General features: G+C 52.6%; 1 protein-coding gene across 3 annotated transcripts; it reads left to right on the plus strand.

The window, feature by feature from the left end:
* Positions 1 to 817: 817 nt before the first annotated feature.
* On the plus strand, positions 818 to 12182 carry TMEM61 (transmembrane protein 61). Of its 3 annotated transcripts, none has more exons than XM_066191942.1 (3): positions 818 to 955; positions 9276 to 9683; positions 11652 to 12182. In XM_066191942.1, exons 2-3 carry the CDS (start codon positions 9337 to 9339, stop codon positions 11935 to 11937), a joined length of 633 nt encoding a protein of 210 aa, XP_066048039.1. In that variant the 5' UTR covers positions 818 to 955; positions 9276 to 9336; the 3' UTR covers positions 11938 to 12182. The 3 variants fall into 3 exon arrangements, with proteins under 3 accessions (XP_066048039.1, XP_066048040.1, XP_066048041.1); XM_066191943.1 differs by lacking the exon at positions 818 to 955 and adding an exon at positions 5787 to 5844; XM_066191944.1 differs by lacking the exon at positions 818 to 955 and adding an exon at positions 6118 to 6278.
* Positions 12183 to 12666: the final 484 nt, after the last annotated feature.

A 12666-nucleotide genomic window follows, 5' to 3' on the forward strand; every position in this document is an offset into this window, starting at 1 on the left:
GCAGGAGAGTTTCATCCCTCTCTGAGGCAACCAGTCATCTGCCAACAAGAGCTGACACTTCTCTGGCACAGGAGAAGCACCAGGGAAGTGAAACCACACCTTTTCCAATAAGATGAGTAGCCAAAGAAAAGGACAGGATACATTTTGGGGAGCAAGATTAACTCTCTGGATCCTGGATGACATCCCAGGGAGGCAGAGCAGGGAAGCCTTTGTTCTCCATCTGGGATGGCAGGTCTGTGTCCCAGGGAATGCTGCTCACAGGTGCTTTCTGTGAGGTCCAGAGGTATCTGTGCTTGCTGTCACAGTCTGAGGTGCTGATGTAAGTCATCTGCATGTGCTAGATGGAGACCTTTGTTTTCAGTCTCCAGGTAACTAATTTAGGCAGTATCTTCCAGCTGTTTCCTCACATGTATCTTTGCCAATGCCTGTTACTCACATTCACATCCCCCTCTTTCTTCCAAGTCACTACAGAGTCAGTTTTTCTCTGGCAAATCGAGGGAAGAGATGGGAGCAACCTGCTCTTACACCTCCATAGGAGAAATCTCCTGCTGATGCTGTTTCTTTCAGGCAGAAGTCAGGAGAACATCAGGAGTGGGATCTCCTCAGAGCCTCATACCACAGAGCTAACCAGAGTGTGAGGCAAATTCCCCATTGAGGGAGCCGTGGTACTGGAGATGAGTGTTGATATCCTCTGACTCTTTTAATTCCATTACAGAGAAACTGCAGCCTGTTATTTCCCAAACTCACCTCCTGTCATTTCTTGCAGAGTTTCCAAATTGTCTTCAGTTACCTAGAAACCCATGTAAGGAGGTGTGGATGTTCTGGGTAAAAGCGAGGCAAAAGTGTGCAGGCAGAAATCACTGAGCTCTTACTGGGTCAACAACTGATGTTGCAGATGAGCTTTGAAGAAAGCAGACAGGCTTTTGGGCACAGCAGGGCACCAAAGGCATCCCAGGTGAGTATTTCACCGAATTAGAAGGGAATTTCTTACAGGTATCTTGTACAGACTCTATGTTGGTGTGCATGCAAGTGTGCATATGCTACCGCTAATGTCCTGAGAATGCTGCTGTCCTGGATTCTTAAGTACTTTAGATTTGTAAGGAAGCTAGGCCTGTAGGTAAGTCACTGGTGTGGTACAGCAAATCCTGTATGAATCCTTTGCTATATTGTTTGACTTAACTGATAACGTAAGTTAAATCTGTTAGGTTTAAGTGCTGTTAAGTTTAAATGCTGTTTGTTGAAGAACCGTTGTGCCTTTAGGATGTATTCCTTTTCATCCTTACCTTCTCCTATCTTATTGTCTCCCACCCCAGCCCAGCCTTCACATAGATAATGTTGGGTTTATATCAGTTTAGACTGATCGACATTGGATTTTATGTTTGCTTTTTTCTCTCTGCACTTTAACCATCTAGTAATAGAGTAATAGAGTGAACCTTGCCAACAAACTTCGTTGTGCTGTCACTTTTATATTAAATCTGGTTTTGCTGATACCTTTGCTGGTGATTCTTTGAGAAACCTTGAAACCCTCCTCCTCTCAGCCATTGCTTGTGTCTCTCCCCAGGCTGTCATGCTTCCAACAAAATGTTTGCGAGGTTTGCTGGCAGCATTATAACCCTCAGCCACCTCCTAGCACAGCACACTGATGTGCACAAGTGCTTGTGGGCAGCCTGATGCCAAGGCAGGCAGTGGGATAATGCAGGGCTGTTGGAAAAGGAAAAACAGCTGTGGAACATCTGGGGCAGGTGTGCATTGAACACTGAGGGCTTCACACATGGTGGCAACCAGAAGAGCTAGACAGCTGCTCCACCCTTTTTCTCTAAAATTTGTAATTAATGCTGCTTCCAGCTTCTCTTTTGCACTTTTTGTGCTGAAAAATAAACAGAACCCAACCCTGCTCCCTGGAGAGCTCTGGAATAGCTGCATGCAGCAGAGGCATGAGGAAGCACCAGGTCTCAAGGATGTCAGCATAGCTGGTAGTTCACCTCACACCTAAAGTTGAGTTCACTGGGAAGCAAATTTATCCAGTTTTGTGTTTAATCAAGGTTCTTGCTGCTTCTTTGAACATCAGCATTTGGAATCAAGGGTACTCAGGAGCTTTAGGCTCAGATACCCAGTGTGTGGAGTAAAGCAAGCTGCTGCTGCTATGTTTCAGCAGCCAGGGCATGTCTCCCATAGCTCTCTCAGCTCAGGTATGATAGATGTGACTGACATCAAGCTTGACTGAGGAGCCTACAGGGCTGGAAATCAATGTTTCCTCAGTGCAGCTCACACTCCAGCAGAGCTACAGCAGCTGTGGCATGTAAAACATGCCGCATGGTGGGTTACCCACGTGTAACACAACTGTGGTGCCTCTTCGTGGAGAAAGAAAGAAGCTCAGACACGGCGCTTCCCTGAGGCAAAAATCTCCAGGAGCTCGGGAAAAGTTTTGTCTGACTAAAGGCTGAGCTGAAACGTCAGGGTTTAACTCTTTTCATCCCCCGTCCCTTGTTAGGCAGATTTCAAATCCTTTGTAGATTTTGTTGGAAAGCTCCTAGGAAGTTCCTTCTGTCCTTACCTGCAACAGAAATTTCCCTTACAGGAAACCCAAAGCTTAATCATACCCATTTCTCTACACAACAGCCCCAAGAGAAGTTGGCAGCTCAGCCAGGTTCTAACACAATCCCAGTCGAGGAGCTGAAGGAATTTGAGAACATTGCTTGTCCATAAAGCTCTGTGCGGATGATGCTATCAGTACTTTCCAAATCCCTTCCCAAAACTTTCCACAACAATTGTGTTGCTCAGTGTGGTGCAGTTTTACAGGCTGCTGGTTGGGACATCACTACAGTTGAATAAGGAAATATTTAAGCTTTAAAATGCTCACAGGTTTGGGGTCCTGTGGCTTGCTAGGTGATGGACATAGCTAGTGGAGGAACCACATCAGAAACTGATACTAAACAACTTTATACACATCTTGTTTTTTTATTATAATTCAAACTCAGTAAAGCCATTGGAAATAAACAATAAGGTATATTACAAAGTACATATTGTGGTACAAAAAGGACTTATTCAATAAAGTCTTGGGTCAAAACCACAGCTGATCTGCAGAAGGAGTACTTCTAGGTGAACTAGCCAAAAAACCACACACCACTTTGTGGTCAGGGGGCTGATCCCCTTTCACATCCAAATGCATGGCTTTTCCTGATGGACACTACAGAGAAGTGCTCCCAAACCCTCCAGCAGGACCAGCACAGGGAGATCCATGTCCAGCTGCAGATTCAACCCCAAAGGACACCGGAGAATGTTGCATCATGTGAAGAAGTAGAACAAATATTTTCAAAGCCTGGGTTTGCTGACTGGATTAAGTAGGAGTGCCTGAGTCCATATATCAACTAGCACAACTAATTAGGCATTTTAAGAAGATGCAAATTAAGGCAAATATAAACAGCAGGAGGTTTCTCCTTTGCTTTACACGTGCGGGATGCAGGAACTCTCTCCCACCTGCACATCCTCATGGCTGTGTGCTGCAGCCCCTTATGAGCCTGGCAGGCTCCACCCAATGTACCCAATGGCCCATGCTAAGGGAAACACGAGGTGTACCAGCCCCTGGGAATGGTTTCTCCATGGATCTGGACAACATGGACACCTTTTGCCTGCAGAGATGTAACCCCTGAAGCCACATCAATGGCTCTTTAATGGCTCTGTCACTGGGGGTGTGACCAGAGGTGCTTGCTGGGGGAAGCTGAGTGTGGGATAAGTGTCCTGTGTGCCAAATCACTGGTGGACACCTGTGGCCTGGCCCAGGGAGCCTGTGCTCTGGACTTGGTCCATCCAAATTCACTCTTGACTTGGTGCTCTTGGTATCACCCATCCTGTCGTGACAGGGCAGAGAGTGCTTGCATCTACACACACAACCCCCCCTAATGAAAAAGCTGGCTTATTTATCTTGATTATACAGTGAAATGCACTATTTTACATGTGATTTGCTGCAGCAGCAAAATTAGGTGAACAGGGAATCAAAAAGCAGCACTTTTTTTGTGCCAGCAGCGTTGCTCAGGCTCAGCATCCTTACCTGGGGGAGGCAATTACTGGAACAATCTCTTTCCCCGTTCCTCCTTTGTTCTTGTTCTTGCAGGGGCTGTAGCTGTCTTTTATATCTCCTTGTTTTCTCCACTGCAGTTTCACCATACATGGGATGTTTTACATATTTTGCACAGTCTTTATTTTGGAGAAGCCCTTTCCCTGTGCCCCGTGTTGCAGCACCTTGTCCACCAGTAGAAAAGTTCTCAGAGGGAAAACACATTTTGGCCAAGGTGCTGCTAAGCAGACAGAGGTGCTGGTAGCACTCAGCACTTCCGGCCTCTGCCTTGTGGTGGAGTATTTGTCATGGGTTTGTGGCTGTCTGTAGGCCACATCTCTGGGCAAGGCAGAAGGTTGTGGGTGGTTATGAGGCTGAAAAACCAGTGTGCTGGCACAAAGCCATCTCACTCTGCAGCCCTGTGCTGGGAATGGCATGGAGCTGTGCACTAACACCACCTTGAAGGGCTTCAGATGCTGCTTGACAGTCAAATTTCAGTTAAATACAATATCTGTGCAGGTGAGGAGCAGAAAAATTGTTTTATTGTCCTTCAACAGGGTGACTGCTGATTCACAGTGCCCCCACATCACTGGGTGCTGGCCCTGGGGACTTCTGCCCCAGGCTCCTCTTGGGTGGGCACCCAACCTGCTGCAGGGCCACTCCTGTGTGAGCCACCCCTCTGTGTGCCTCAGTTTGCCTTTTGTAAAACTCCACAGTGGCTGCAGGTAAATGGGGCTGTACACCCACACGTTCTCAGCTGGGCTGAGTGGCTTCTAATCATGTATGAAGCAGATATGAATTCTGCAGCGGGGCTTTGCATCAGTCCCTGCAGCCTGTGCAGGTAAACCTTGAGCTGGTTTTGAGCTGGTGAGATGAGGAGCTCCCAGGGTATCCATAGAAATGCCTCTGCCTGTCAGTGATGCTCAGCTGTAGGCCAAGAGCAGCGTGGTGGATCTGTGGATCTGTGGATGTGTGAGATGCACAGCCATAGCACAGCACGGTACAGCAGCTCTTGAGCAAATCTCCCTCCAGCTCTGTGATGAGGAATTGTGCCTGAATCCAGGTGCTGTCATACCAACTATCCTGAAATTTGGATCACAGCACCCTCAGCTTGTTTAATGTCCAGGTGTCCTGAGTGCTGCAGGGTAGTGGTTTTAAAATAAAAAAGAGTTGACCTAGATTAGCTATAAAAAGTTGTTTTTATGGTGAAGTTGATGAAACACTGGCACGGAGAGGTGGTGAATGCTCCATTCCCAAAAACATTCAAGGCCAGGTGAGATGGGGCTCTGAGCAGCCTGATCTAGTTGAAGATATCCCTGCTGGTTTGTAGGGGGGTTGGACTACATGGCCTTTAAAAGGTCCTTCCAAAACCAAACAGTTCTAATTCCATGAACGAGGGAAAAGGGACAGTATCAGCGTTTGACACAGAGGTGAGGAGAACTAAAGTGGTCCCAAAGCAAGGCTGGGGCAGAGACCCTCCTGCGCTGCAGCGTGGGTGTCCCACGCATAGGACAGCAGCGATGTCACTAGGGCAGGGCTGTCCCAGCCGCAGGGGACCCCATCCCGGCGCTCAGTGCCGGGAGCGCCGCGCCCCGACGGGACGGAACGGGAGCGGGAGCGCGCTGCGAGGAGCCGGGAGCATCCCGCCCTGCGGGCTGTGCCGTGCCGGGAGGGAGCGCCGGCCCCTGCCCGCCCCGAGCCGCCGCCGCCCCCCGCCCGCCCCCGGCCCCGCCCGCCCCGCGGGCCGGGCTCGGCGGAGCCGCTCGGCCGGAGCGGGGCTGCCGGCGGCGGTGAGTACGCGGCGGGGCCGGGGCGCCGGGGGGACACGGGCACCCCCCGGCTGGGCGCTGTGCCGGGCGGGACGGGGGCTGTGCGGCGGGACAGACCCCCGAGGGTGCCGCAGAGGGGACGTGGGGCTCAGGCATGGCCCCGAAGGGTGCCTGAGAGGACACATGTGCTCTCCTCTGTCCTCTCTCCTCTGTCCGCACCTGCCTCGGGAGGCTGAGCGCACCCGAGTTCTTGGATGCTCTTCCAAGGCATCGCTGTTACTTTGCTTTGAATGGGGACCAAGCCCTCACTGATAACTATCATCATAAGAAAATAGCAATTTTCGATAAAGGCAGGAAGGGATGTCCCTAAAGACATGCTCACGGTTTGGAGCATCCCTGCCCGGCGTTCTTCTTCTGTGATTAAAGGTCTCCAGCCCCGCACGGAAGGACGGTCTGTAAGTGCCGTGGAGGGATGGGTGTGGAGGTGGATTTCTGCTTGATGGCGGTGGGAGATGTTCAAAACTCTTTTCTTTTCTCGTGTTGCTTGAAAAGAGCGTTTTTCTGAGTAATGCTTAGTAGACCCTATGAATCACCATCTGCATAACTTTATATGGGGGCTGCTATTCTCAGCATCTCACTGGAACTCTGTAAACTATCAACATTCGTATCTGTTTATACATGCAACGTGCAAATCTATTCCCTGGAAAACTATTTCAGAGCGGGTCAAAGGAGGAGACAGGGCAGAACAAAATGTCAGGGTGGCTCGGAGAGTGGAGAAGGGTGTTGGAGAGCCGGCAATTGCTTTGGCTCCGTGAGAACTCGTGCTGGGGATGCTCATGGGGGAGGGAGAGCTGCTGTGCAGATGCTGAGCGCCCCGGGAGCGGAGCCGGGAGAGGCTCCGGGAGCCGCGGGTCCTGCCGCAGCCTCATACCTCGCTCCCTGCCCCTGCTCCTTCAGTCTCTTCTTCCAGCGCTTGGTGTGCTGAGAAAACCCCGCGGCTCTTTCAGAGAGGCTCAGGAGAGCTGTGGCAGCCCGAGAGGGGGCTTGGCAAGGCGCCGGTGCGGTGGCAATGTCACCCAGCTGTGGCAATGTCACCCAGCGGTGGCGATGTCACCCAGCGCAGCGGAGCTGCCCCCGCACAGGCGCTGCGGGAGCACGTGCGGGGAGGCTGGGGGAGCTCTCAGCGGCGCTCCCTGAGCTGGATTTGTCAAGAGAGAGAAGAGTTTATTCTCTCGAGCTGTCAATCCATCACCTCCCAGAGGCTTCACCAGAGGCTTCTCCACCTTCCCTCTGCCTCCCCCTCGTTGCCAGCTCTCCCAGATGTGCTCAGTGCTGGAGGCTGCAAAATTCCCCGTGCCCGGGGAAGGGGAATCACAGCATCTCCTAAATCTCACCACTGAAATCAGAGCATCTCCCAAACCTCACCCATCTGACCCCAGAACGAGGAGAGTGTTTGTTGCAGCAGGTGAATATTTCAACTCTTGCTGCAGGTTCAGTCCAGTGTTCCAGTTTGGAGTGACCTGACATTTCCACACGGTTGGATTGAGGGCTTTGCTGTGGGTTTTTTTGTTTGGTTGGTTTGGTTTTTTTTTTTATTTCTACATGAGAACACATTGCTATCCAAAGGAGTTACGTTCACAGGTCATTGGGTCCTTGTGCTCCTCTGAGCATCTCCTGCTGCAAGGCAACCTGAGTCCAGCTCTTCTGTTGTGTCCTGCTCATGTTCAGTGATGGTTTGTGGGATGCTGATTCCTGATACCATCTAATACCATCCCCAGCAGTTTCCTCTCCTTTTCAGCTCAGCCAAGCCCCTGCCATTCAGGAGCGAGCATCCAAACATGCCCCCGATTACTGAGGGAAGCTCTGCCTCTCTCAGCCCAGGAACATGACTGCCTTCCCAGGGGGTGGCCACAGCTGATGACCACTGGCCACAGCCAGCCCCGGCAGCATTTTGGGCTTGTGATCCTGGAACAAAAGCTGGAGAGAGCTGTTGGGGCTCCCACTCCTGCAGCTTTCCTAAATCTCACTTCTCATCAGATTCCTTCATTAAATGTTGATGAGATCAGATAGTGTTTCTTTCACTACAAGGTAATTTGGCTTTCCATCCAGTGGGCCCATCTGATAAATAACAGCTTGAAATAACATAATTCCACCTGACCTTGATGACACCAAGTCCATGTTGGACTTGTGCTCCCTGCCTAGCTCTGGCTCTGCACTTCCAGATCTCAGGGTACAATTTGACACCCCTCTGTAGGAGATGAGCTCTGCCTGAAGGAATGGAGACCAAAGCCACCGCATTATCGTCTTGTTACTGACACAAAGTGGTGAAGGCAGAGGTGAAAGCTGAGTGTGGGTCATCCATCTGTCCACCAACCTCTGCTTGAGCTCCTCCTCTGTCCTGGCCATCCCTCATGTGCAGGCTCTCCACTGGCACTGCCACCATGACAAACCTTCACAGTGGAGTCACCCAGGACTGAATCTCTTTGGGGGTGTTGGTGCTTAATTCCCACATGGTCCAAAGCTTTTTGTCCATTGAGAAGTGGGAGCTGAACCTGCATCTTCTTGCTGGGCAGTGAGCAGGGCCAGAGAGGACGTGGTGGGACCTGTCTGCCTCCCTGGTTGGTTTAGCTGGGGGCTGGGGATGCATAACCTGAGGGACCAGATGCTTGCTATTTGCTGGAGAAAGCAATGGGGACTGAGATCAGAAACCAGTTCCCCCTCCCCAAGTTTTCCAGCACCAGGGAAACTCTCTTCATGTGACATTTAGCTGAGAAGGGCCACCCAGCAGGAACATGTGGCCCTACCTCACCTGTTTTGTTGTCAAACCAACCCCAAATCACCCTGATAGGGAGGGTGATAACACCAGCAGGATTGATCTTGACAGGAACTTGAGAAGGTTTGCGCTGGAGCTGACCCTGGCAAGCAAGGTTTTGTGTGCCAAACTTCATGTGGATGAAGATTGAGCAGATTTTTCCCTATGTAATCAGTTCTGGAGGAGAAAACAGGCACATTGATAATTCATAAGTGATGACATCTTAAATTTATGTCCCTCTCTCCAACCTCTTCCATAAGCCATGCTTTGAAAATGCAGGAAACCCAGCTGGCATTCCTCCAAGTCTGGGAGGAAGTCTGGAATAAAACCCAGAGGAGAGCTATGAAAACCCAGAGCTGGTGTGTCTGTCCTGCCTTTGTCTGAGTGCTGTGTTGTTCCTTGAATATTAGGATGTTTTTACGAGGCTGTTGGGAAGTTGTTGGGTCCAACCTGGTGCTGACTTTGCTTTTCCCAAGGGGTTTCCCATCTGAGATGGTGGAAATGCCCCTTCTGATGGATAACAATAATGGCTAAAGAGGCTGCAAGCACCGGAGACCTCCTCGCTCAGTCATTTTCTCCTCTGGTAAGTCTTCCATGAGCTTCTCCCGCTCCTACCCGGCACCCTTCTTTTGTCTTACAGGACTTGGGCTCTCTCATGCCTTGCCTCACTCTCCTCCCGTCCTAAAACCTTCTCCTGAAGGATGGCAGCCGCCTCTTTCCGCTACGGGCTGACCATCACGGGGGCCGTGCTGCTGGTGACGGGGACGCTGTGCTTTGCCTGGTGGAGCGATGGGGAGGTGGGCTCCGGCAGCGGGGCTCGCCTCCTGCCTCCCCGGGAAGCCGAGGCCGTCCCCAGCTCCTCCTCCTCCAGCGCTCTCCTCCGCTCCGTCAGCTTCTTCTGCTGCGGCATCGGCGGCATCCTCCTCATCTTCGGCCTCCTCTGGTCCGTGAAGGCCAACGCCAGGGTGGTGTCCCGGCGCTACCAGTACCATTTCCCCAGGGACCTGCAGTATTTCACGGCGGAGCCTCCGGAGAAGTGGAACTGCAGGTGGGAGCCTCGTCCCTGCCGGCGCCTGGGTGGGCAGAGGTGGAGGATGGGTCCGGCTGTCCCTGAGGCTAAACCTGCTCCCAGCTTTGCTGGCTGGCGAACTCACAGGGGCAGCAGCGCTGCCCTGTGCTCTCCTCCTGCTCCCCGAGCAGATGCTCATGGTCATTAATGTCAACCCCAGCCCCCGCTGTCCCCTCCCTGCCCACGCCCTCCGTGTCCAGCTGCATCCAGCTCTCCTTGCCCTGCAGGGCCATCACGAGCCCGGGGTCACATCTCCTTAGCAGGGCCACCAAGCAGAAGAATACATTGGTTTTCTGGCAGAAGGTTTGGATGTGGGGGCTGGTCAGAGCTCCAGTCTCGGTCTCCCGGGTCTGCAATGCTCTGTAAGGATGAGGATGTTTGTAACATCCTTGATGGATGCAAAAATCTTTTTTGCAAGGGAGTTAAATGGGAAAAAAATAATAAGGAAAATAATTCTTGGAATGCCACCAAGATAGGAATGTAGGCAGAAGGTACTTTGTGAATTCCGTTTCAGGGTATAGAAAGACTCCTTGCCCTGCCTTGAACACCACTGTTCCTTTTCAGGTTCCCTGAATCTTCCAGTGTGAGCCTGAGATTTATTCCCACTTCTTAATTTAAAAGGTGGTTTTGGTTTTTTTTTTTTTTTTTTTTTTTTTTTTTTTTTTTTTTTTTTTTTTTAAATCAAAAGGGGTATTTTTTTTCCTGGAGCCTGCTGTGGAAGCAGAGCCAGCCTGCCCTTCCCAGTGCTGCTTTACGGGGTCACAGCAAAGATCTTGGCTCTGGCATAAATCGGGCTCTGGGGAAAAGGAGCACTAAAAGAAACTCTTAAGAACATTAAACCATAAAAACACAGTTGCAGTGGGAAGCACGTTCCTGGTTCTCCAGGGATTTCAGTGCCCATCTGGATATCTGTGAGCCTGTGAGCCGGTCTGGCTAACTGGGGGGAGGTTCCTTGTCCCAGGGAGGGACTTTGCTGTGCTCCTGTGGGGAATGTCCCTTTCCCTGAGCTCCCAGCTCCTCTGCTGGATGGGATGCAGCACCCTGGCAGTGCTGGTGCTGCAGCAGCTCCTCCAGCCCCAGCAAAGCATCCTGTGCTGGGATACATCCCCCTCTCCACATTCCCAAGGTAACATTCCTGTGCAAGATGAGGCTGTTTGGCAAAATCCCTGGCAGAGAAGCCTGGGGCAGTCTGCCTGGGACGGAGATCTCCCAAGTTCAGGATGGAGGCATCCCTTTGGAGCACATGGCTTTTCCTTTGGACCAGCTGTGCCCTCCCATGCCCACTGCCTCCCCAGCACACTGGGCTGGGTTTCATCTGCAACCATGAGTTGCTTTCACAGCACCCCCAGCTTTGGGACTGTACCATTCTCTAGGGTACCAAGCAGGGCCATGTGCAGGGCAAAAGTTGTCAGAGGTTTTCCATGTACACAAGCTGTGTTTGCTCAGGAAAACTCTGTTGGAAGTGGTTCCAGGCTTGACCAGTGCAGGGAGGGCTCTGGCTGGCAGGGGGGTGGGATGTGACCACAGTGGACTGGTGCTTGTCCAGACTCTTGTGCCAAACTGCTCCCTCAGCTGTTGGCAGCCTCTGCTCTTCAGGGAGTGAATTAGGGGTCAGGCATGATGAGGATGCTCTTCTGCCCGTGGGACCCTCTTGCAAAACATCATGGATGCCAGGGAACAGCTGACACTGTCACCCCTGGACACATGACACACGACACTTCAGCAAAACCTGTCTGTGTGCTGTCCCCAGTACACATGTTAATCATGCTCAGGGCTGCGCCAGACAATGGCGTTGATGGGATGTTGGGATGCTCCAGTTAAAGGGGCACTGGGATGCTCCAGTTGATGGATGCTGGGGTGCTCCAGTTTTTGGGTGCTGGGATGCTCCAGCTGGGTGCTGGGATGTTGACGGTGTGCACTGCTGGGTTTCTTCCTCTCCCCTCGCAGCACCTGGGACGCCAGTGCCATCCCCACCTATGAAGAAGCCCTGACCTGCAGACCTGCCCACGGAGCCCCGGCCTATGTGCAGCCGACGGGGAGGAAGGAGGAGCTCACGCCGCCCCTGTACCGCTACCTGGAGGAGGACGAGAGCTGGCAGGGCGGCCGCCGGCGCAGCTCCTCCGACAGCGCCTTGTTCCGCCCCAGCCCGTCCTGGCTGGACACGCCGCAGCCCGAGGAGCCGCAGGCAACGCCTCCGCCCAGCTACGAGAACATCAGCGTCCGGGGCGTCTGAGCTGGGCCAGCCCGGGCCGGGACTCTGCGGGTTTAACTCTTTAAACTGAGCCTCTTGGTTGTGGGGGTGAGAGGAGGGTGGGCGAGGAGCGGGAAGGGTCAGCCTGGCTTTCCTTCCTGGCTGTCCGAGCCTTGGCTCCGGCGCTGTTGGGACGGCGGGTCCCGCGGGCGGTGTGTTCAGAGCGCCGGGGGTAACTGGCATGTTTGGAAGCTTTCATATTTTTAATAAAACCACTGCTGGTTTCAGAGGCTTTGAGTTCCCTGCTCTGGCCCAACCTGGGGAGCTCCTGTCAAGCCGGGGGCTGCCTGCTCAATAATAAATCTGCAGCAAAGACCAAGTAATCCGTTCAGAGAAAGCCCAGCTCCATCTGCACCATTCGCTTCCCTGCCTTTGCAATGCCCCTTCCAGCCCTGTCTCCATCCCTTCCACCTTGCTTCCCTGAACACTGACTCCTCACGCCTCACTTCATTTGGTGTTAGAGATGCTCAGCGGGTCGTGCCTGTGGTCAGAGCATCCGAGTGCACTTGGCATTTCAGGCAGCCTCCAAGAAGAGCCATCCTGAGTGGCACAGCCCCCTCCCTGCCTGCCCTCCACGGGTGAGTGTGCAGCCTTGCCCAGAGGAAAGGCCAGCTGTGGCAGGGGCTGCTGCCAGTTCCTGCATCCCCCCAAAATCAAGGGCTGCCCTGGATCCCCTGTGGCCCTGCAAGGCTGCAGAGGAGCCACAGCCAA

Source organism: Chamaea fasciata, unplaced genomic scaffold, assembly GCF_029207755.1.
Source record: "Chamaea fasciata isolate MVZ Bird 193981 ecotype frontalis unplaced genomic scaffold, bChaFas1.0.hap1 SCAF_10, whole genome shotgun sequence".
Lineage (NCBI taxonomy): Eukaryota > Metazoa > Chordata > Aves > Passeriformes > Sylviidae > Chamaea > Chamaea fasciata.